Here is a 22,593-nt window from a genome sequence, read left to right as displayed (position 1 = left end):
TGAGCTGGCAAAGGCCAATTTATGTCACTCATCCTCCCTTTGCCATGCAGGAAGGTGGAAGGAGTAATAAAGGAATGTACCCCATTCCGATACTCCTGGAGTGACAAAAGACTGTTTTAGGCCATGCACGGTAATGCTCGATCAGACTAAGTGCCCCGGGTAGTCTCCATCTCTCAGCGACTGCAATGTCATTGCTTACTTGAGCTTTTGGGTGAATCTGGGATATTATATATAATTTTTCATTTCGAGTTCCTCAGCTGCAGCAAACACATTCCTAATGTTAAATAAAGGAGTAGTATTTTAGAGCTCTTTTTCTGCTTTCATGAAAATCTCATCAGGGCACAAAGCAAATCCTCAGCTCCGTTGTGCGTTTCCAAACACTGAAAGAATTTGGATCAGTAGCAGTTTGTCATGTATTGGTTTTTATGGCCATTACATCTTTAATGTGCTGTGCCATCCATGTTCTTCACAGTGTCCTGGACACTGAGAATCATCATCCCGCATGAAGCCAGACACCAGCATTAGAAGTGATTCATAGTAAATGTAAGAAATTCTTCACTGTTGTAGTTGATTGATGGCAGCAACAGGACATTTCACTTGAGACTGCTTCAACACAGCTAATCTTAAGTCCAATTTAATACTAGACACAATTTTCCCATCATGCAACTGGGTGACAGCAACATCAGAACATTTATTTCATCTTATTCCTACACAGTTTAAGAAACACACATCCAAGGGCTGAAAAAGGTCAGTAAATTAAACAAGAACAAAAACTGGCATTATGTCTCTTCTTTCAAGTTTTCACGGAGAATTTTCCATGCCTGTGTGCTCTGAAAAGGGCTGTAATCCAAATGACACACTGCTGATCCGGTGATATAAAATGATTTTTAAGGCTTGGGCAAGTGCTGTGGGCTAAATTCAGCTTTTGCTTAGACCTTGTTCCAAATACAGAAATGTGTAAAGAGATGGTGAACTCTCGTGGTCAAACATTACAGCAGAGGTGTGGTTGAACCATTTCAGGGGTATAAATCCAAATTAAAATTCTGTGATGCAGAAAGAACAAACTAAGACAGATTAAAGTAGGGGGAAGGTTGGGCACAGTACAGTTGTGGCCTAGAGCACTGTGATTGGTCTCCTAAGGATATTGCAGTCTGTCTGAGGCCAACAGGAAAGCTGCTTATCATGCGTAGCATTCATGACAAGTGAGCAGCTAGATTCTGACATGCTGTAGAAAAAATTAAGAAACACAGATGCCAATCTGGCCCCTGTGAGCAGGCCAGTCCTGGGATTTAAAAGTAATGAGTTTCTTTTTTGGGTCTCTTCAGCATAGTGTTTTTGCTGTGCATGTGTATTTGCTCAGATACCTCCACCTTGCTGGCCCCGTGGGCTCTCTGTCTTTCTGCTAACAACGAGGTGCTTTTCACATTGCCTGCCACAGCCGTCTCCTACCTTTCTGCCTCAGCCAGCTTCTCCTGCCTTTACGTAGCCTGTGCCTAGCTCGTGTCCTGTCTGAACCTCCTTCCTTATTGTCTTGGTGTTGAATTGTGTTACGCCAACGTAACATTCTCTATTAGGTAAACTGTCTCCTTTCGGTTCAGTTGGGAAGGCAACCTTTAGTAATTGACAAGAAGCTTTATTGAATTTTACTGAATCATACTACGATTAGGATGTTATTTATGTTATTGTGATTTATTTTCCAGCATTAAATATATCACTGGAAAATCTTTTTATGAGTGTCTGAAGGTACGGACTGTATGAGAAAGTATGCATGTATCTACATGTATACCAAGGCGGTTTATGCATTTTTATTCTTCCTGTATTACCATTTTGCTTCCCTGTTGTTGTTTGTGAAGGGAGAGAAAAAGTGCATTTCACAGCCTCACTTACTAGTTTCTTTTAGCAAGTCTTTTCACAATTGAGGCAGAATACTTCATTACTACAAAGGAAATTTTGACGCTATTAAAAACACAGTGCAAAATATGCAGAGAGACTATCTGTTTAGAACTTGTGTGAAATAGAAATGTAACAGATACGACGCTACCTGTTTTGAATCACACCGCTGACAAAAATGCATGATTGATGCCAGTAGCCCTATCTTTAATTATTGTATTCTTATAGCTTGCCTTGTGGATTAAAAATAAAAGCAAGACCTCATTTAGCCACTCTGTTTTGGTGGCTTCACTGTGCTTTAGGCATTGTTGTTAACCCAGGCTTGTTCTGTAAATTCCTGACTGTCAGGCTTTATTTCCTAAGCCTTCCTTTCTAGATTGGAATATACAACCATTTTACGCCACTAGGGTCAAAAGGAAGCAGCTTGCATGAGGAGGGTTGAGCTGTCTTCTGTCTGCAATGTTATCGGTGATTCACACAAGAAGTCCAGATGTTAAGAGACAAGGGGCAGTCCTGCCAGGTGAATGCTTGTAAATATGTGCTTAGCCTCCACTCGGCTTCAAGTTAAGCAAACTGCCTTAAAACACCAGTGGAATTCAACTGGGGATGAATACTTGTGTTGGCAAGTACAAGTCTTTGCTAAAAACCTGAACAAGTGCTAGTCCTTGCAGCCTCCCATACATACTGTATTATGTTCTAATTTGATCACAGAAACCCCCAATAGTATGAAGAATAGCTTGGTCAAGACCCTGAGCTCCAGGCAGGGTTAAACATAAAATGTAAATGTGGACTGTTCTTTACCAACGTAACAACCTCAGCTCACTAAAGACAGCATTTTACAACTGTATATATGAATCTTATAACACTTTAATATATCTTTACAAATGTAAAAATGTGTATTACTTAATTTTTGCATTCTTCTGTAACATCTTCACATTCACAGGCCCTGGTTCTCCTGGGGCAATTTAACCAGTCTGATACCCGCTAGAAGGGCAACACAGCAGGAAACAATCCAGATTTCTGGATTGCAGTGACGGTAACTTCCTAACACATGGGAGCTGGTGGGGGCAGGTGTTCTGGGTGGACCTCATACTTACAAGCAAGGAGGAACTGGTCAGATTGTGAGGTTCAGGAGCAGTCTTGGTTGCAGTGACCATGAGATTGTGGAGTTCAGATCCCTGCAAGGAGGGAACAAAGCAAAAAGACAGGACCACAACCCTGGTGTTGAGGAGAGCAGAGTTGTTCATGTTCAGATGTCTGCTTGGAAGAATCCCATGAGATACAGTCCTAGAGATAAGAGAGTCCAGAATAACTGGTTGATTTTCAAGGATCTCCTCCTCCAAGCTCAAAAATGGTCCCCTTCCAAGTGCAGGACATGAAGCAAATGTGGCAGGAGGCCCGCATGGATGAACAAGTAGCTCTGGACAAAACTCAGAAATGAAAGGGAAGCATACAAGAGGTGGAATCAGGGCCAGGTGGCCCAGGAGGAATACAAAGATTCTGTCTGAGAGTGGAGGGATAGGATTAGGAAAGCCAAAGCCCACATCGAGTTGAGTCTGCCAAGGGGCATGGACAGCAACAAGAAGGACTTCTAAAGATACAAGAGCAGCAAAAGGAAGACTAGGAATACTGTGGGCCTGCTGCTGAGTGGGTTAGGGGACCTGGTGATATGGAAATGGTTAAGGTACTCAATGCCTTTTTCACCCCTGTCTTGATGAGTAAGACTGTCCTTCAGGAATCCCAAGCCCCTGAGACTTGTGAGAAAGTCCGAAGCAATGGTGACTTACTCTTGGTGGAAGACGATCACATTAAGAAACATTTAAACAAATTGGACATACAGATGTCTATGGAATCTGATGGGATGAACCCATGATTGCTAAGGGAGCTGGCCACTGTTACTGCAAGGCCACTCTTGATTCATCAACGACTTCTGTAATGATCTGGATGATGGCACAGAGTGCACCTTCAACAGGTTTGCAAATGATAGAAAACTGGGAGGAATGGCTGGTACACCAGATGATTGTGCTGCCACTCAGAGGGACCTTGATAGTCTAGAGAACTGACCAAACAGGAGCCTCATGATGTTGAACAAAGGGAAAAGCAAAGTCCTACACCGAAGAAGGAATAACTGCCTGCATCAGTACAGGCTTGGCACCAACCAGCTGCAGTTTAGCAGAAAAGGCCTTGGGGGTCCTGGTGGACAACAAGTTGAACGTGAGCCAGCCATGTGCTCTTGAGGCAAAGAAGGCCAACAACTCTCTGGGCAGAATTGGGAAGAGCATTGACAGCAGACTGGGGGAGGTGATCCTCCTCTACTCAGGTCTGGTAAGGCCACCAGGACTGTTGGGTCCAGTTTGGGGCTCCTCGGTACAAGAAGGACCTGGACATACTGGAGTGAGTCTAGCAGAGGGCCACAAAGATTATAAAGGGGCTGGACCATCTTTCATATGAGAAAAGACTGAGAGAGCTGTAACTATTTAGCCTGTAGAAAATAAAGCTCAGGAGGAGATCTTGGTATGGAAAAATACCTGATGTGAGGAAGTAAAGAACATGGAGAGCTGGGCTCTTCTCAATAGTGTCCAGTGGTAGGATGAGAGGCAATGGGCACAAACTGAAACACCAAGAAATTCCATTTAAACATGAGAAAACCCTTTTTCACTGTAAAGACACAGGATGAGGTGGCCCAGGCAGGTTGTAGAGTTTCCATCCTTGGAGATACTCAAAACCTCCTGACTGGATATGGTCCTGAGCAACCTTCTCTAGGTGACACTGCTTTGAGCCAAGGGGTTGGACTAGATGATCTCAAGAGGCCCATTTTAATCTCACAGATTCCATGATCTGATTTTTCTTCTGTCTCCTGCTGGGACATTGTCTAATTTTGAACATCTGAACACAAGAAAACACTCTTTCACTGTGAAGGTTGGTCAAACAGTGGAAGAGGTTGCACAGGCAGGTTGTGGGGGTATTCAGACTCTGACTGGACACAGTCCTGGAATGCTTGCTCTAGGTGACTCTGCTTGAGCAGGCAGGGGCAGACTAGATAATCTCAAGAGGTCTTTTCCAACCTAAATAATTGTGTGATTCTGTGAATATAAACTGGTGCAGGCACACACAAAGTCTTTAAGAAGAAGTTGAGAAGAGGCTGAGTTCTTCTATATTTTGAGTTTTATTTTTCCTGAAATTTTATTAGGCACTTTTACATAGAAACTCAGTAGCAAATAAAAATGGTCTTTTCCAATGTGAACACAACTTAAATTTACACATAAACACAAGGAACCGTAATGGTGCATAACTTACTTATGTTGTGTTTGCAAATAAGCATTAAACATAAACTGCATTACTTGTGAAAGATTATAAAAAATACTGATATTAGGGACCATTCATTCAAAGATGGTTTAATGTAAAATAACACTACATTCTGCCTGTTTGACTCTAGCTTCTACTGGAACAGCTGTGGCTGGTCCAATGAGTGTAGTGGTTAAGTTTTCAGGTGAATCATAAGTCCGCGCTCTTTGTGTGGAAGCCTAGAAGTTAGTTCTTTGAACTCCTGGCATACCTCTTATCACTAATGTTTTGGCAACTCATGGATCTAAACTCCTGGCCAGTGCTGCGTGCCTCCACTTCTCTTTTCTCCTGTGGGACTGCAGCAGCAGTGACACAAAGCTTTAAGTGCACAGATACGTGAATTATTTGTGAAGTACTTCAAAGATCATTGGCCCAGATCTGCTTATCTACTATATGTAGATATGTTTTATACTTTTAGGCAGTAGTTTGACATCAGATGAATCCTGTATTACTTGTCTTTCTTGAGCACAAGCAATGCACAAGATAGAATTGATGTTACTTGTTCCTGAACAATAAGTCATTAAGATCTGCATGAATAAATCATAAGGAGTATCAACCAAGGGCAACTGAGTAAATAGAGGTACAGTTTATGCTTTAAAAACATACTAAAGTAATGGATGTCATATTAAATGATAAAACTTCAGTAAGAAGTCAAGTGGCAAATAAAAAACTGAAAAGTAAAAAAGAAAACAACTTGCACATATAAACCAGTCGAAGCAATATATTAGAATACATTTTAAAGAGTAATAAATTAGAATCATGTAAGGAAGTTTTATAAAAACATACTATTATAGCTGATTATGCTTTGACAGTGTAATAAAACTTTATAATGCATGTGGTTTAACTGATTTTGATGATAAAATTATCTTTTTCTTTTGCAGAAAATGATGAGGTCATCCGTGTTTCATATGTTCATACTAAGCATGGTGGCGGTAGATGTGATCGTTGCTGCTAGTAACTACTACAAAGGAGAAAATTTCAAGAGACAATACGATGAATTTTACCTAGCTGAGGTGAGTATGCTGAAATGACTATTGGGATATTTTTCAAGATAAGCTAAAGCATAAAATGTGAATGTCAAGCACATTTTAGTATGTGATTTTTTTATTCCCTTAAGCGTTCCAAGAGTTCTTTGCTAACTTGTTCAAGTTCCTCTGTCTGACAATGGCTGACAGCCCTATCTTACAACCTTTTGAAAGGTAATTTCCTCAAACAAAATGTCAGTGGTAATGAGCTGAGGCTTAAGTATAACATCTGCAGGCAATGCATGGCTGCTGTCTTGCTATCTTTCTCTAGCAGGAGTGTAACATCCAGAAGAATTTAACTTTAAATGACAAAACACTGTTTTTAAAGAATATAGTACTTCTTCCTAAATCATCTTTATTCAACATATACTTAGCTGCAAGAAGGTCCTTAAGCATAACCAGAATAGTGTTGTAAATAGCCTGGCTTCAGCAACCTCAAGAGCACACTGCAAAAAAAAATATGTTTATCCAGTCATGAATTTGGTGAAGGGGGAGGCTGTGCTCCTGAACCAGTGAAGTGGAGGTAAAAAGTTTCTTTACAGGTGACATTCTGGCAGGGAGCATGCTTAAGTCATTAGCTGATCAAAGATTTTACTGTAGAGCATGCACTAGAGATCCTAGAACCTTGCCTACATGTCTTTTTCGTACTATTTAATTCAGTTAATAAATAAATAAATAAATAAATTAAGTCTTTGGTACTAACATACAGGCATGGCTTCAAATAGATGTTTGTTTTTCCTTAATCAAGAGTGAAGTCAGTATTGTTGCATTCTTTATTAAAAAATACGTACTTCCATGGGCACTGTGAATTGTCACTTTATCTGAGTATAAAGCTACCAGTGCTGAAATTCACTGAGATCGTTTCTCTGAAAGTGTTGATGGGGTTGCCTGGATTGGGCACATGTCTAGCTTTATGGTTACTGCAGTTTCCCTGGCTTCGATAATTACACTGTCCTTCTCTGGAGCCAGAAGGGACATTCTTAGGCTAGAGTGAATGACAGCAGTATATTCCTTGTGATTCCTCTGCCATTGGTATTGCCTTTTTGGCAACCAATATACCAATGGCAGAGGAATCACAAAAAGTTCAATGATTTGTACTCTTGTGGTTTTAAATATCTAAATACATTTGAGAGTCAGACTCAAGTGCCCAACTTTAAACCCTTTAGTCCATAACATTATGATGCTTTATGAATCTCCCTTTTTTTAAGGGAGGTTGAGTTGATACCCATTTTTTACTTTATCTTAGTTTTGGAATTTATATCTGAGCTCTTCAAATCTTATGAAGCTGAGTCTTCACCAGTTCTGGGACAAAAACTGAAAGCAAAGGAAACTTAAAGGTAGCATCAGAGTCCAAACCCTCAAAAAAGTGCAGATTGTAGAGACATCAGTGCTGCATCATGCTCTGTTGTCTCTCACACTGCTGGAGATAGCTGTAGTTTGCATGAACACTGAATAAATGTTGGCCCAGTCAACAATTACAAGAATAATTGTGAAATTTGTTATCCGTATTTTATCTCAAGTTCTAAGCATATTCAAAAAACGATATGAATGTGAAAGGGGATGATCCCGGGAATAAGATATCAGAATAAAACCAACAAATGCTGGATTCTCTTATGACACACCCCCCCCCAGATTTGGTGATAGAAGTGAAGACAGGGAAAGTCATTTTAATCTCTGCCACAGTTTAAACCTGGCAAGCAGCTCAGCCCCACCCAGCCACTCGCTCACTCTCCCCAGTAGGATGGGGAGAGAATTGGCAGGGTAAAAGCAGAAACAACCCAAGGGGTGAGATAAAGGCAGTTTAAGACGTAAAGCAAAAGCCACATGCACAAGCAAAGCAGAAGAAGGAATTCATTCCCCATTTCCCATGGGCAGGCAGGTGTTCAGCCATCTCCAGGACAGCAGGGCTCCATCACGCCTAACGGTGACTTGGGAAGACAAACGCCGTCACTCCGAACGTCCCCTCCTTCCTTCCTTCTTCCCCCAGCTTTATTTGCTGATCATGACATCATAAGGTGTGGGATATCCCTTGGGTCAGTTGGGGTCAGCTGTCCCAGCTGTGTCCCCTCCAGCTCCTTGTGCCCCCCCAGCCTGCTCGCTGCTGGGGTGGGGGGAGAAGCAGAAAAGGTCCTGGCTCTGTGTAAGCCCTGCTCAGCAACAGCTAAAACATCCCTGGGTTATCAACACTGTTGTCAGCACAAATCCAAAACAGCACCATACAAACTACGATGAAGAAAATTAACTCTATCCCAGCCAAAAACAGTACAATATCCTAGGCTGGGAAGAAATAATTAACTCAGCATTAAAGTCTGAGACCATGAACTTTTCGTGGTAGGCATTTTTGCTTTATGCCCAGGATACAGCAAGTGGAGCCTGGATTCTTAACAAAATAGCATTAATTCTATTTATATTCAAAATAGGAAACGCTGCATGTGCTATTTCTATTTTGGCGCTGAATATATAGTATAATTATGCTTTTATTAATCAGTGCTAGAAACACTCTCTTCAACATCTATTTCAAGTGTAGGGCTTGGGGTGGTTTTTTCCAACAGAAATACTTGCCAGTTTAATAATTCAAGATGAGTATGTCATGTAGAATGGTGTGTTATAACTGTGTCCTATAAGCAATGTCCAGTTTTCTTTAAAGATAAAGTTTTCTGTTCCTGCATAGCTTATTGATCTATTAGTGGGGAGGTTGTCAGAAAGCTAGTTTCTTTACATTCTGTCTGTTTACGTTTCTAAGTATATAAGGTAAATTATTCTGAAATAAAGAAAAGTATTTTGTTTATTTGTAAGGCATACTCTTTTGATGTCCATTTGTTGTTTTTCTTTTCTTTTTTTTATCTGTGATGCTTTTACTACAGACACTATAAAAATCAAACAAGAACAAACTCCTAGTATCTTATGGAAGGAGGTATAAAATATGGTATCAGAAGAGCAGAAGAGTAAAAAAATTCCTGGGAGAGAGAAGAAATTGATAAGCTGGTGTCAATTCCTACTCGGTTATTGTAAAACTTGTTCTTTGCAGCATAGGGCATACAAAGAAATTGTTTATAAGAGCCTCGAAGAGGCTGAATACTCAAACAATGCAGATTATTCCACAGTGGCTGGTTTGTTTCTTTGGTGAGGGAGACTGGTTGGAGCAGGATGCACTGCTCTTGCTCTGTATTTTCCATTAGACTAGGCTGCAGAAAGCTTTCCCTCCAGAGGGAGCTGACTTGATTGGGGATTCCTTTTGCTGCAGTAAATGGCCAGACAGACTACAGCAAACATCTCTGTTTTCTGATATGTTTTCCAGAAGTTGTCTTGGACAGTAGGAGCAGACATGTCTAATAAAATAGCTCACTTGGTCCATTCTATGGAGCACACATGGTAGTGGCCTAGAACTGTAGAAATATATCCACTTAAATTCAGGAGACAAATCTAAGTGAAGTTATTGAGACACCCAGTACCAAGAAAAAAAAAAGTTCTCTTGGTTCAAAAGAGAAGACAGACTCAAGAGAAAAAGAGGCAAAGGTTAGACAAGAAGATAAAAGATAGAAATGAATTCTAAACCCAGATCCCATTGGTTGCATACTTTTGTATACCCAATAGTAAATAAGAGTTTCTGACAAGCATTTCAACTTGTATACATCAGCCCTGCAAATTAAGCAAAACCAGAATTTTACAGGATGATTCAAAACCCCAGTGCAGTATCTGAGAACCTGGAAAGAGTAGAGCTTCAAACTCATTTTGGTAACTGTTATTGAGGATGTTGACTTTACCTGCTCAATACCTAGACAGAATAGTGATGGATGCTTGTTTTTATATGCAACTGCCACATTGTCTTCCATTAAAAGATGTTACAGACTAGAAGTCTTACTGGAGATGTGTGAGATTCCTACAAGTACTGCTTTAAAGGGTCTGAAAACCGGAATTCAAAACCAGGTGCTCCTATACACTTCCTCCTAGGTTCTTTTTGCAGTCTGTCCCCTTGCACTGCTGCCTTTGTGTAGCGTTTGCCCTTTCCCGGCTGAAGGAAAGATTGAGTGCTGCATCAAATCTGGTAGCAAGGGAAGTGCTGGAGGTCTGTGCCCTTAAACCTAGGGATCCCGCTGGGGAAAATTCTTGTCTTCGCAACAGCTTGGTAACCTTTCAAGTAAGGCGCAGTTACAGGGAAAACTAGCTGGGTCTGTCACTGTTAGATGTTGGCTGATACTGAGCTCTGCCTCTGAAAAAAAATATGTTAAGGGGCTACTGGCAAAAGTTAATGTCGCTGAAGGTGACATTAATACCATAAAACGTCCGGGCGACTGAATGGGAGGTAGCCCTCAGAGAAGCAGCCAGCCCATTCCTGGTAGCTTCTCTTTGGCCTCCCCGAAGCAAAATTGGCAACCTGGTGAAGGGTGGCTGCTCATGTGTTCCACCTGCTTTTTCTCTGTTGGTCTGCTCTGGCTTCTTATGTGAATTTGCCTTTCCCCTGTCTCTACAGCAATGAAAGGAGTGATTTCAGTTTTTTAAAAGTCTACAAAATTTTATTACATTTCATACCTATCAAAAACTTCTAGTCAGATATTCTGAATCTTCTCCTGTAATTAATTACAAGGAAGGAAAAAAATACAAGCTCTGTCAGCAGGAAGACAGGTGTATAAATGTAATCAGATGTTATGCAAACCGTTTGATACATTTTTAAGTGCTAGTGGTTTGAATTCATTTGACAAGCATGTAAAATGCAAATGATCCCGCCCACACATTTTTAGAATAAATTAAAATACACTTAACATCGTATTTGTTAGTCTTGTCCTAATAGGAAGCCTATGTACTCCGAAGTATGTGTGTGTGTGTATTTAAATGGCATTGTTATTCCACCTGCTCTGAAGATGAATTCCAGCTGCTTTCTGCCCACTGTTACATTTTTTCTAATTCACCTCCCTTATTCTTTCGGGACTCAGGGTTTTTTCCTTTAAAAGTGAGCTTTCATTTTAAAATTTTTGATAAAACGTTTTCCTTGTGTTTCAGATAGAGATTTTCATGTAAAGGGGTAGTTTCTTCAAACTTGGCTCATTGTTCTCCTTGAGCTCTTTGAGCTACCAGAACAAGGGCTGAAAAACTGGCCAGATACATTCAAGAATATGAGCATGAAACTGTCCCTACACAGTTATGACCGAAATCACACAAATATTGCTTAGAAGTATTTCTTTCCTAATGTGAAGAAATTTTTTGAGTGCTATGAAGCATTTTGCCTTGGTTTAATCATTCAGAGGACGTTCGAAGCCTAATAACTATTTTGCATGCCTTGAGGAAGCCATATAATAGAGCTGGTAGCACTGCTCATAAACAGCTGTGTGGACTAGAGGAATAAACATTGGACATAAGCATCAGTGTTTAATTTCCATCTCCACTCCTGCTTGTGACAGTCCTGTACGCATAAAATATGTAAAATTTTATTTAGCTTTCTCACAAACCCCCTCTTTCATGTTGATAAATATATTTTTGATGGACTGGAGTTTAGATTTTAAATAAATGTAAGTACTTAAGGCAGCATCCCAGAGATTGTCACTGTCAGATTCAGGATTAAAATCTTAGTCTCTAACTTTGTCACCCCCGCCAAATCCAGTAAACCTTATGGCCCACAGTCAATTAATCTCTCCATCTTAAAAGACTAATAATACTTTTGCTCAAAGGAGGTTTGAGCTGTATTTTGTTAATATTTGCACAGCACTTTGAAAGTATTAGCTGTATATAGATGCCACCTAATGCTGTTTCAGTGTCTCTTTTAAGCCCCAAAGTGTGTAAAGAGAGGAAAATTGATGAGTCAAGGAAAAACATTTTTTCCATTGGCTTTCCTGGCTGTTGGGAAGTGAGGGAGAAAGTATCTCAGAGTATACACAGTGGTAAAATAAGAAGGCAGGTGAGGAAGAAGTATGTCTAGCCAGAAGGATTTTTGGTAGTGAGAGAAGTAAGAGAAAATAAATCCTGAAGATGTAAACCTATGCAAAATTGTCTCCCTTTTTTCAAGCTAAACATTGTGCATTTTAGTGCACAAATATTTCAAGAAAGGCCTCTGGAAGAATCCTACAGTCATCCAAAGCCTACAGGTAGATTTCTTCCCCTGTACTCTCTGCTTAACTTCTTTAACACCATTTCTTTTTAAAATTGTGAAAATTTACCGATTCTGGGCTGAGTTTGAATTTCCTATTCTTTTAATTTGTTCTAATGCTTAAGCCCCATCACCCCTTTTCTACCTGTTTTGGTTATCATATTACTGTGGATGTTTTAGAAAATTGAAATAGCAGTTTTCAAACAAGAAGCCTTTAAACTTTGGTTTGTTCCTTAGATCTCTTAAAATTCTTCAGACAGCTCATATGTGTTGCTTCACATTTTGGAAAAAAATCTCATCTTTTTTTTCCTTTGTGTATACAAAGTGAAAGGTCAGCTGGATGGATTTATTTTTTCATGCTTTCGGAATTGTGGAATCTACATGTCTGTGTTGAGACTTCAGAAAATTTCATAAAATGTACATTTTAAGGAAGAATATGAGCCAATATGAGGAAATCTACTACTGCTTGTTTATTCTGTTTAGAGTATGAGTGGTTTTGTTAAATATTATGGAGACCTTTATTTGTGCCGTACAAAACCTTGATAGACATCATGACATAGAAACTTGTAATTTAACTCTAGTGTTTTGAATGCATCTTTCTTGTTTTATATATTCATCTAGGTTGCTTTTACAGTTCTGTTTGATTTGGAAGCTCTCCTGAAGATCTGGTGTTTGGGTTTCACGGGATACATCAGCTCATCTCTTCACAAGTTTGAGTTGCTGCTTGTAATTGGAACCACTCTTCATATTTATCCAGACCTCTATCACTCCCAGTTTACATATTTTCAGGTATGATCAGCTACTTTTACATTTTACTTTATATACCAATTAAAAACATTACCCATCAACTTTTCCCTCTCATTTACTTCCATTCTCAAGACTACTGATGTTCTCACAATATTGACTCATTTTGAGAATATCTTTGAAATAACAAATATGTCTGTTCTTAACTATGTTTATTGGGGGGATTTACAGAAATAGGATTCCTTCTAACTTTGCTGAAGGAGTCCTTTCTGTTTTCAGTAACTCCCATTTCTTATCTGAGCTACACTGTTCAGTACTTTCTGGATGAGTTTATTCACTGTCCTTCATTAAGCCTTGACCTTGCATACAGCTGTTTACAGCATCACCTTCCTGTAGTGTCCACCACGACTTTCCCAGCCTCTGTCCCTGAGGCCTCAGTACACTTGCTGTTGCTTCTCCAAATCTTCATCTCTGTGGCAGTCACATGCCTAACTAAGAGTCTCTGCTCCAGTTATTGTGGGTCTCCTGAGGTCATTTCTTCAGAATCACCATAGTGTTTGCTTTTATAGCTCTCCAACCATTCCTTATCTAGAGGGAGAGTGTGTTTATTGAGGCTCTTCGTACATTTTCACTTTGGGGAAGAGCAGGAAGGAAAGGCAAAGAGTGATTAATTCAGACTTCTGATTCTTCCTCTGTCAGCCAGCCCAACCAATTCCCCATTCATCCTCCTTGAAGTGCTTAGGGTTGCTCCAGTTGTGGGAGAGAGTGCTGAGATTCATTATAATGTTTTATGTTCTACAGTGCTAAAGAAACAGATTTTCTAAAAAAAAAAGTTAAAGGATTTGTATCTGTCCATTATTCAGCAATGGATTGGCATGGTGAATAATTAATAATCAATAAAGGCAAATAATAAATCGTCAGACAGAGTCTTGTCAATAAATGTGATTAGCTACAGTGACACATATTGTAATCAAGTGAGTACAATATGGGGCAAGCAGTCTTCCCAAGTGTGGGTTGAAATACGATGGCCTTTTCAGACTTCTGCAAATGCCATCCTGTATTTTTTCTAAATGGTTCTACAAACCTGCTCAAGAAAGCTTTCAGGATGACAAATTCTATTTTGCTTTCACCTGGTATCATTTGAAGGATTTTAGATGGTTATAGCTTTGATTTTGCTGTCCAAATATATAAAATGTTGTTATTCAATGTGGCATGATATTTCTAACCTGCAAGAAAGGATGATCTGTGAGTGCCATTGCACTCTTGTGTCAAAACTACACAAGAAACCTGGCTGGGAGCTCTCAGTTAAAATGGTTAGCAGCTTAGTTAATAGTTGGTCCATACTTATTACAGCAGAGTCCACTTAGCTCTCGTGATTTCTTTCTAGGAATTTTAAGTATAAATTATGAACATGTTGGACTAAATGGGTAACATCATCACTAACTCATAGGATTGAAAGTATAATTAAAATGTAGCCAGATGTTGATAATAAAATAATAATTCTTTTCTTTTTAATGGATTTAATTGGTTTCGTGGGGCGGGGGTGGTGGTATTGTTTTTTTTTTAAATTGCTAGCTTTTATGACAGAAAATGTCGGGATGTGATTTTTTTCCCCAAAGTATATGAGAGACATACATTTTACAAGCAGAAACACCTGCTACACTGAAAGATTTGGGTTGTATTTTGCAATCCAAATCCCCTAAGAGGCAAATGACAGTAAGGTTGGAAAATACTTTACCTTTGATGTCAGCGTGTGAAGGAGGTATGCACCGTATTCCCCCACAATTAAGCTTCTGGGCAAGCTAGATAACACGTTTTCAAATCAGCCAAGGTCAAAAAGTCTTTTTCACATGGATACATCTTGACGTTAGCCAGATTTGCAGGCCTTTAGGTATTAATGATGACAGGTTTAATGTGTTGCTTGTCAGCCAACAAAACAGATTACTGAAAACAGAAGTCTTATTTGACACATTCCAGGATAGCAAGCAGAAATATCATTTGGCTTATCTAGTCATCCTTAGCATATATTACAGTCTGCATTATTCACTGGTCTTTATCATTACCTTTTGCCAACACGTCATTCACTCTTCACCACTTTGGCTATCGTCCACCCTCCCACCTATCTTTCTTGCATTCACTGTACATTCATTCAAAACACTTTGCAAAGCCTTCTGTGAAAGACTACAGCAAGCACCATTCCATGACTATAATCTGTAGAACACAAAATCAGTGGAGAAGTGACAGAATTTGCATATTGTTGCAGAGACCTGTAATGAACCGGCATAAAGGGGAGAGATTTAAACAGAATTTGACCTATACTGGAATGAAGAGGTGGTATTGTATTTGTGCTTGGGGAAAATATTGCTGAGTCATTTTCTGAATAAATTTCATCTCTTTTAGGAGATGCAGCCATTCCTTGTAACAAAGCTGTGGTTCCTCTTTTGTATTTTTCATTTTGATTTGGTTTTTAACATAATCTTATATTTAATCCAAATAGTGCACCTTCTACAGCTCTTAAATTTAATACAAGTTGCAATCCAATTACATAGAATGCATAAATGTTCATTAGAGTGTACTTTTGCTAGATTCAACTTGTCACCTAATGAAAATAAATGAAAAAAACAAGTAGTATCAATAAGATCAGTGTGTTGCTTAAAGGTCAATTAAAGTTCCCCAAAGGAAGGGGGGGGAAAGTAAGGCAGATAATACAGTTTATGTAAACCACAACTCAGAATACCGACAAGCATGAAATCTTCACCCCACTGGGGTCAGTGCTGAAACTAGTATTGATGGGAACAGAGCTAACATTTACACTGCAAGTAGATCTTGTAAGTAAGAAGGCACCATGTTTAATGTTCATACTACTTGGAAATTTCACTCATCGCACTGTCTGTCACTGTCTTGGTAACCAGTTTCATGTACTCAGATTACATGTAATGTGATCACAGTACCGATGTGAAAGAAGGACTTTATCTCACCTTGTTCTAATGTTGTGAAAGTTAAGCTGTCTAGTGTAACCTCTGTATCTAGGACCCTTTTTAACTACTGAGGACAGTGAAGGCTCGTCCCATCTCACACAAGGGGTCTGGTATGTTTGGAATAAACTGTTCTTTTGAGTTGGCTTACTGTCTGTCTCTCTCCTTTGGCAGTAAAGCCTAGATGACTAGCATATTCTGTGTACCTGACAGATAGGTAGGGAGATGAGTTTCATGCAAAACGCAAAGGTTTACATTATTAGCAAGCTACAAGGTACAGTGAACTCCTGTGAACAACTTCTGTCAAACTTACTTTCTTGCCAAAAACAGCACAGTAATTGTATTTGACTTGTACATAAGGTCAGCCTATAATTGCACTGTAATTCCTACCTTTCAGTTTCAATATGATTCTTGTGGAAATAGAGGCTATGCCTTGGACTAGAGAGTCTTTTTCTTTGTAAGAACTGCAGAATCTTAGTTGCCCCATATGCTGCTGTCTGTTGTCTCCAGCAACTGCTGTTGCTGCCACTGCCTCTTGTTGACACTGATGTTCATGTCACTGTTTGTGCCACCATCAGTGGCATAAATAGGAGAACCAGAGCTGTCAGCAGCTTTTCCAAGGTAGACTCCGCAGTTAATGGGTCAGGAGTTCCACACACAATCACAGTTCTGCTGCCACTACTAATACTGAGAGGTGTCAAATAAGTGAAATATGTCAGGGGCACACAATTACGTTTCCTCTGATATTGAGAAATGCCACCCAAAATTTCCCTTATTGTATATAGTATGAAATAGCAAAATATGTTCATTACCAAACTTGCTAGGTTATATGGTATACAATGCCAAGCAATTTTGCCTTGGGTCACTGAAATGGAAAGATGACCTGTGGAAGAAGTGTTGGCAGTTCTTTATGTGAATATGTAACCTGGTGTAACAAATAACGTAGAATCATAGAAAAATCTAGGTTGGAAGTGGCCTTTCAAAGTCATCTCATCTAGCCTGCTGCTCAAAGCAGAGCTTTCTTCAAAGACTGTTCAGGACCCTGTCCATTTAGAATAAATACGAATTTTTAACAGTGATGATAATCAAACTGGAGCAATTTACCTAGCACTGCAGTAGATTCTCAGTTGCTAAATCTAGACTGATATATTTTGACCTCTGCCTGAAGCCATTCTTATGTTTGGTAACACACTGTAAACCTTCACTGGTCTGTAATTCCACACTACATTCAGATTTACTAACTGTGGTGTGTTTTGCCTATGTCTTTGTTCCCTTTGTTACGCCCGAAACAGCTTTACCCAACTGCATTTCTGTGATGATTCTTCGTGATTGGTGAGTTGATTATAGCCTTGAGGGCCTTCAGTATCCTCCCATGCCTGTACTCTCAAGACCTCTGCTGTCAAGATCTCCCATGCCTGTATGCCTTGATGCTCCATTTTATGAAAGGGTCATGGATAGCTCATTCTATGCAAAATTACAGCTTGTTATTACTATATATTAGAAAAAAAGAGATATGTAACAGTAAGCATTACACCACACAATCATAAAAAGCTAAGCAAAAGACAAAGTAGGTTAACAGTTACCTGGTCATTGGGTAACTGCTGCTGCTAGCTAAAACAAATCTCCAGGCAGGCCAAGATAAGTACAGACAAAACCTGACAGGTTCTAGGGCTTGTGTTCTTAACCTAACACACGAGTTGTGGTCTCTTACAAGCAGTGGCAACCTGATATTTACTGGGCTACAAGGCTGTAAGTCTCTTTTTGGCCTTGAAGTTTCTGATCCTGTGAGTAGTTGTTGATTAATGTGATAATCAAATAATTAATGCTGGTTTATTTTCTTTTTCTTTGCAGGTTCTTAGAGTAGTTCGGCTTATAAAGATTTCTCCTGCTTTGGAGGATTTTGTGTATAAGATATTTGGACCCGGGAAAAAACTTGGGAGTTTGGTGGTATTTACTGCCAGCCTTTTAATCGTCATGTCAGCAATCAGTTTACAGATGTTTTGCTTTGTGGAAGAACTGGATAGATTTACAACTTTTCCACGGGCAAGTATGAAAAACGTTGATTACTCGTTGCTTGTTATTATTTTCTTAACATTAATAAGACATTTTCTTACCACTGATGGTGGACTTTGCAGTGTTAGGTTAACAGTTGGACTCAATGATCTTAAAGGTCTTTTCCGGCCTAAATGATTCTATGATTCAATGATTCTATCATATTTGTTATTATATTAGTGTTCTTCCTTTCCTGAGAACCATGGAGCAGTTCATCTCCATATGTGTAGATAAACGAATTGTATTTTCTGGGTATAACAGTCTTCCTGTAGTCCTTCAGTAGCGAAATTTGTCTTTCTTTGGGTTAGGTGTTCTACTTCTGCTGTTGAGGGAATACAGAGAAATTTTATGTATGCACCCTGATGATAACACAACAAAGCATGTGGCTTAATGGTACTCTAGCATGTTACAGAAAGAGGATTCATGTGCGCAGTCGTGAATATTAGCCACAAAATTTATATAAAACATGTCTACACATGATTTATATATTCACGTTATAAAAGTGGTTGTTCTTGATTTGTACAGGAATGCTTGTTTTACACAGGGTTATGAAACCTGTCTGCATTGACAAAATAAGTGTTTGCCTTTTGGGTATAAATAATGGATATTTAGGGGCATTGCGTTAATTCAGAACAGAACATTGAAAATCAGTGGAAATTGGAGCTAACGTATTTATTGAAGCACACTGTTCTGAATGAAAATACTGCCATTTCTTTAATAATGGATTAGACTGAGTGTACATGGATTCGTTCCAGTGACAATTTATTTGTTTCTGTCATTCCAGCTTGGTTATCCAATGTATCTATTTTAGTGAAAGTGCATTGGCTGGAACAATTAAATAACAATGAATAAAGCAGCCTCAAGGGTCATGCATTTAGCAAATAAAATAGCTCGGCAACATTTTGTAATTATCAATCTGGACTTGATGTATGGGAAGTTCGCCATCAAATGTAAGACAAAACATACCTACCCACAGGGAATAATGTTACACCATGCTTTCTATTTTGGAAAACTTGCTTAGAAAAGCAGCCAGTAGGATCATTAAGAGTTCAGTATAATTCATTTTTTAAATGTTGAAAAAAACCAAGAAAAATATAATAAAACTTAAGCTTTTCTAATGAAGTCAGGCCTCCATCTCTAAACTGGGTGATATTACCACCATGTGGTATGTCCAGCCTCCATGTATAATTTCTGAAAAAAACTTCCACCTGCAAGTTTTAAGTCACCATGGAATTTTTTTTTTAGAATTATTTTTATTATTTATGTAAAATGACAATAAAGTCCTCAATGAATTATTGTAGTATAATTAAAATAAGGCAGATTCACAACCACCTGCTTTCTTGGGCCCCCCTTCCCTCCAGGGCTGTATCCCATGGAACTCTACCAAGCAGAGCCCTGAAGGGGCCAAAGTCTGCTCTCCTCAAGTCCAGGGTAGCGAGCTTGCTGTGCACCCTCCTTGCTGCCCTAAGGGTCTCAGACTCCACCATTTCATGGTCACTGCAGCCAAGGCTGCCCTTGAGCTTCACAATCCCCACCAGCCCCTCCTTGTTGGTGAGAATAAGGTCCAGCATAGCCCACATAACAGAAGAGCAAACCTAAAATGGCCAGGACTGTTGCTGTGGACCTTTTCAGTTACAAATACAGAGAGGACAAGCACACTAACAAAGACGGTGACACTAGACGCTACATTTTGCGTTTGTACAATAAAGTGCTTTCTACACTGAAACGGGCAAAACCTAAAATGATTTTGAAACTGTAAGTGCTTTATAAGAAGGCACAGTATGGGTTTTGGAACAAGTAGACCTCCTCCTTTCGCTAATGCCTCTAAATTGCATGTTTTCACATGGTTTCCTGACAACAGTCAGTAGGCACAAGCTCAGTGTTGCCATGGCTACAAATTTCACCCTTCTTTTGGCCATTGCAACTTCCCAAATGGACTGGCTTTCTCTCTAATGCTAAGTATAAAAATACAGATGTTTGCTATACTGTTTTTAACCGATCCGCCATTTCTATTTTTGCACGTCTTCTTGGGCTGCGCATATTGAGCCATGAGAAGGACGGGGGGTGACTGGGCCCCCTGAGGAAGGAAGGGGACTGGGGGGAGCTGTTCAAGGGCATTGGCATAAGATGGCTGCTAAGAAATTTTACAATTCCCTGTACGGAAAACAAACCATGTTGTTAGTGTCTCTGACTTCCATGCCCTGGTTTCTCTTGGGGTTTGGGGCCATGTGATGACTACTCGGTGTATCAAGTTGCAAAGCTGGGAATACTGCTCTTCTTTTAAATGGGTCAACACAAGATGAAAGCCAGGCCCAACTGACCTCAGCAGCAAAAATCCCACTCTTCAGCAAAATCAGGACTTTGCTCCTAGCCTTGAAGTTGGAGAAAGCTCAAGTTGTGAAATGTTAGTTCAACCTAAGTATCATCCGTTAAAAAAGTTGAACAATGTAGTCTTAATTCTCTGGTGCAGTTCCAATCTCAGTGCCACTGCCACATTTTTACAGGATGGCTACTCTTCTCTCAGGCTGTTATTGAGCACTCATTACTATGTTAGGAGAAAAAGGTAAGTTTACACAGGCAGAACAGGTTGCAAGCATTTCACAGCACTGGCCTAAATCCTGTTAGCTTAATTTGCAGATTTAATCCCACTGAATGTAGGACTGCTTCCATGAATAAAGCCATTAGGATTTGGCCCATAATATTTTATGGACAAGTAGCAGTTACAAGTCGAGTACATTATAACTGTAAGTAGTAATTTGTGTGGCACCACCCCTGTAATAGTTGCACAAGATATGAGAACTGGCGCTTTGGCTCATAGATTCCACCGAACCTTTGCCCATCTTCCACTATAAATAAAAAGGTAGTTTGACTTCCATCATCAAAACAGCTAATTAAGTAATAGGGCATAAATACTCAAAGAAATTGACAGTCTTTTCTATAACACAAATTAATTCAGAAAATCACCATTTGCATAAATCTCTGTCTCATCTTCACAGATGTTGATTCTGTCAGCTAGTTGCATTTCAAATTAATTTTAAAATAAACAGTGGGAAGTATACCTTTCAGCTAAAAATAACTTGCTCCGAAGGAGATTGCTGGGTGCAAAGCACGTACTCATTGTTTACAGCCTTATTTTCTTAAAACTAGCATTTTGTCAGATACTGGACTTTAATGTTATAATAAAATGTTTAAATTATATTGAAAGGCCATTTTATATAACGATATGCTTTATGGACAACTGGTTTAGCTTCGCCTCCCCCTCACGAAGGGAAGCCGAGAAGCGGTGCTGAGCACCGATGGGGTGGTTGTCTCCTTCACCCTCAAGCACCACTGGCAGCAATAAAGGAGGCTGAATTTCCACCTTGTTTCATACCTGCTCCTCTGGCGACAAAAGGTCTCTCCTAGCTAAAGATCCCAAATGTTTCTTCCTCTGCATATTCTGCAGGGCTAGATAACACTTGTTGGGGTTGGGTTTTTTTTTGCAGAACCCTCATCACGATTTTTTGTAAGGAAAGGAATCACTGATAAGAATTTGTAATTTTGCGCAGCTTAAGGAGTCTGCCTGCGTGGCTGTGAGGGGCACTAATTCGACAGGAGGATTGGGCCGCAGGTCAGCAGCCTGCTCGTTAATGCTGACGTTACTGGCAGGAACATAAAGTAAAGGGCACTGTGCAAATTCCAGCCCTCATGTTTGGGCTGCCCTAATACAGGCCACAGCAAAGATTTTAGCTGACAGAAAGAATTTACAGAAAGGTATTTGCGAGCAGTTTTCTCTGCTGCTTCCAGTTTATGCTAGCCTTTGTTCTCTGTGGGGTCTGTGTGTTCAAAGGAAAGGTTGGGGCATTACATTCGGTCAAGAAGTTGCTGATGTAGAAATTAAAGTCCTAAGCTGAACTTCATCTCCGAATGTGTGCAATTGCTCACTTGGATGCCTCGATCTGTTCCATGTACACCTTAGCTTCACTTCTTGTGAGTGATTTGGACTTGTAGGCTTAATCATCTCTGAAAATTTGATTAGTGTGATTTAATTCTGAAAAGCAACTGTAAAAATAGCTCTCAAACTCCTTGGTCTTAGCCTAACACTGTGTTTATGCTTCTGTCTGTTTTGGAGCGCCACAGACCATAGCAGCAATAAGAAACCGAGCTTGATTCTGGTGTGGGTTTTTTTGTGAGAGCCAGCAAGCAAACTTTTTACAAAGCCCTTAGCTGCTAAATGTTTGGGACCTCCCCCAACAGAGTAAAAATGCACAGTTCTTCCTCTGAACACGATCTAGAGGCAACACAATTGGTTTGGGTTTGTGTGGCGGGGGTTTGGTAGCAGGTGAGGGTCAGCAGGGACAGCTCCTGCTGGAAGCTGCTGGAAGCTTCCCCGGCTGGGAGCCGGACCCGCCTCTGGGAGGACAGATTCCAGAGGGGAAACCTGCCGGGAGTCGGGGGATCGGGATGGGAGAGGAACCCCTGTGCAGATCCCGAGGGCAGGGAG

At 39.9% G+C, this 22,593-nt stretch overlaps 1 protein-coding gene across 1 annotated transcript in view; it reads left to right on the top strand.

Moving 5' to 3' along the window:
- NALCN (sodium leak channel, non-selective) overlaps positions 1 to 22,593 on the top strand; it is a 229,905-nt gene that overhangs the window by 106,235 nt on the left and 101,077 nt on the right. The window contains exons 10-12 of the mRNA XM_010578299.1: positions 6,117 to 6,248; positions 12,961 to 13,128; positions 17,910 to 18,101. Of these exons, the coding sequence (XP_010576601.1) occupies positions 6,117 to 6,248; positions 12,961 to 13,128; positions 17,910 to 18,101 (492 nt within the window). The remainder of the gene's footprint in view (positions 1 to 6,116; positions 6,249 to 12,960; positions 13,129 to 17,909; positions 18,102 to 22,593) is intronic.

The sequence above is a fragment of the Haliaeetus leucocephalus genome, unplaced genomic scaffold (assembly GCF_000737465.1).
Source record: "Haliaeetus leucocephalus isolate CR32 unplaced genomic scaffold, Haliaeetus_leucocephalus-4.0 Scaffold626, whole genome shotgun sequence".
NCBI lineage: Eukaryota > Metazoa > Chordata > Aves > Accipitriformes > Accipitridae > Haliaeetus > Haliaeetus leucocephalus.
The sequence above is the reverse complement of the archived record's forward strand: the minus strand, read 5'-3'. Positions and strand labels throughout refer to the sequence as shown.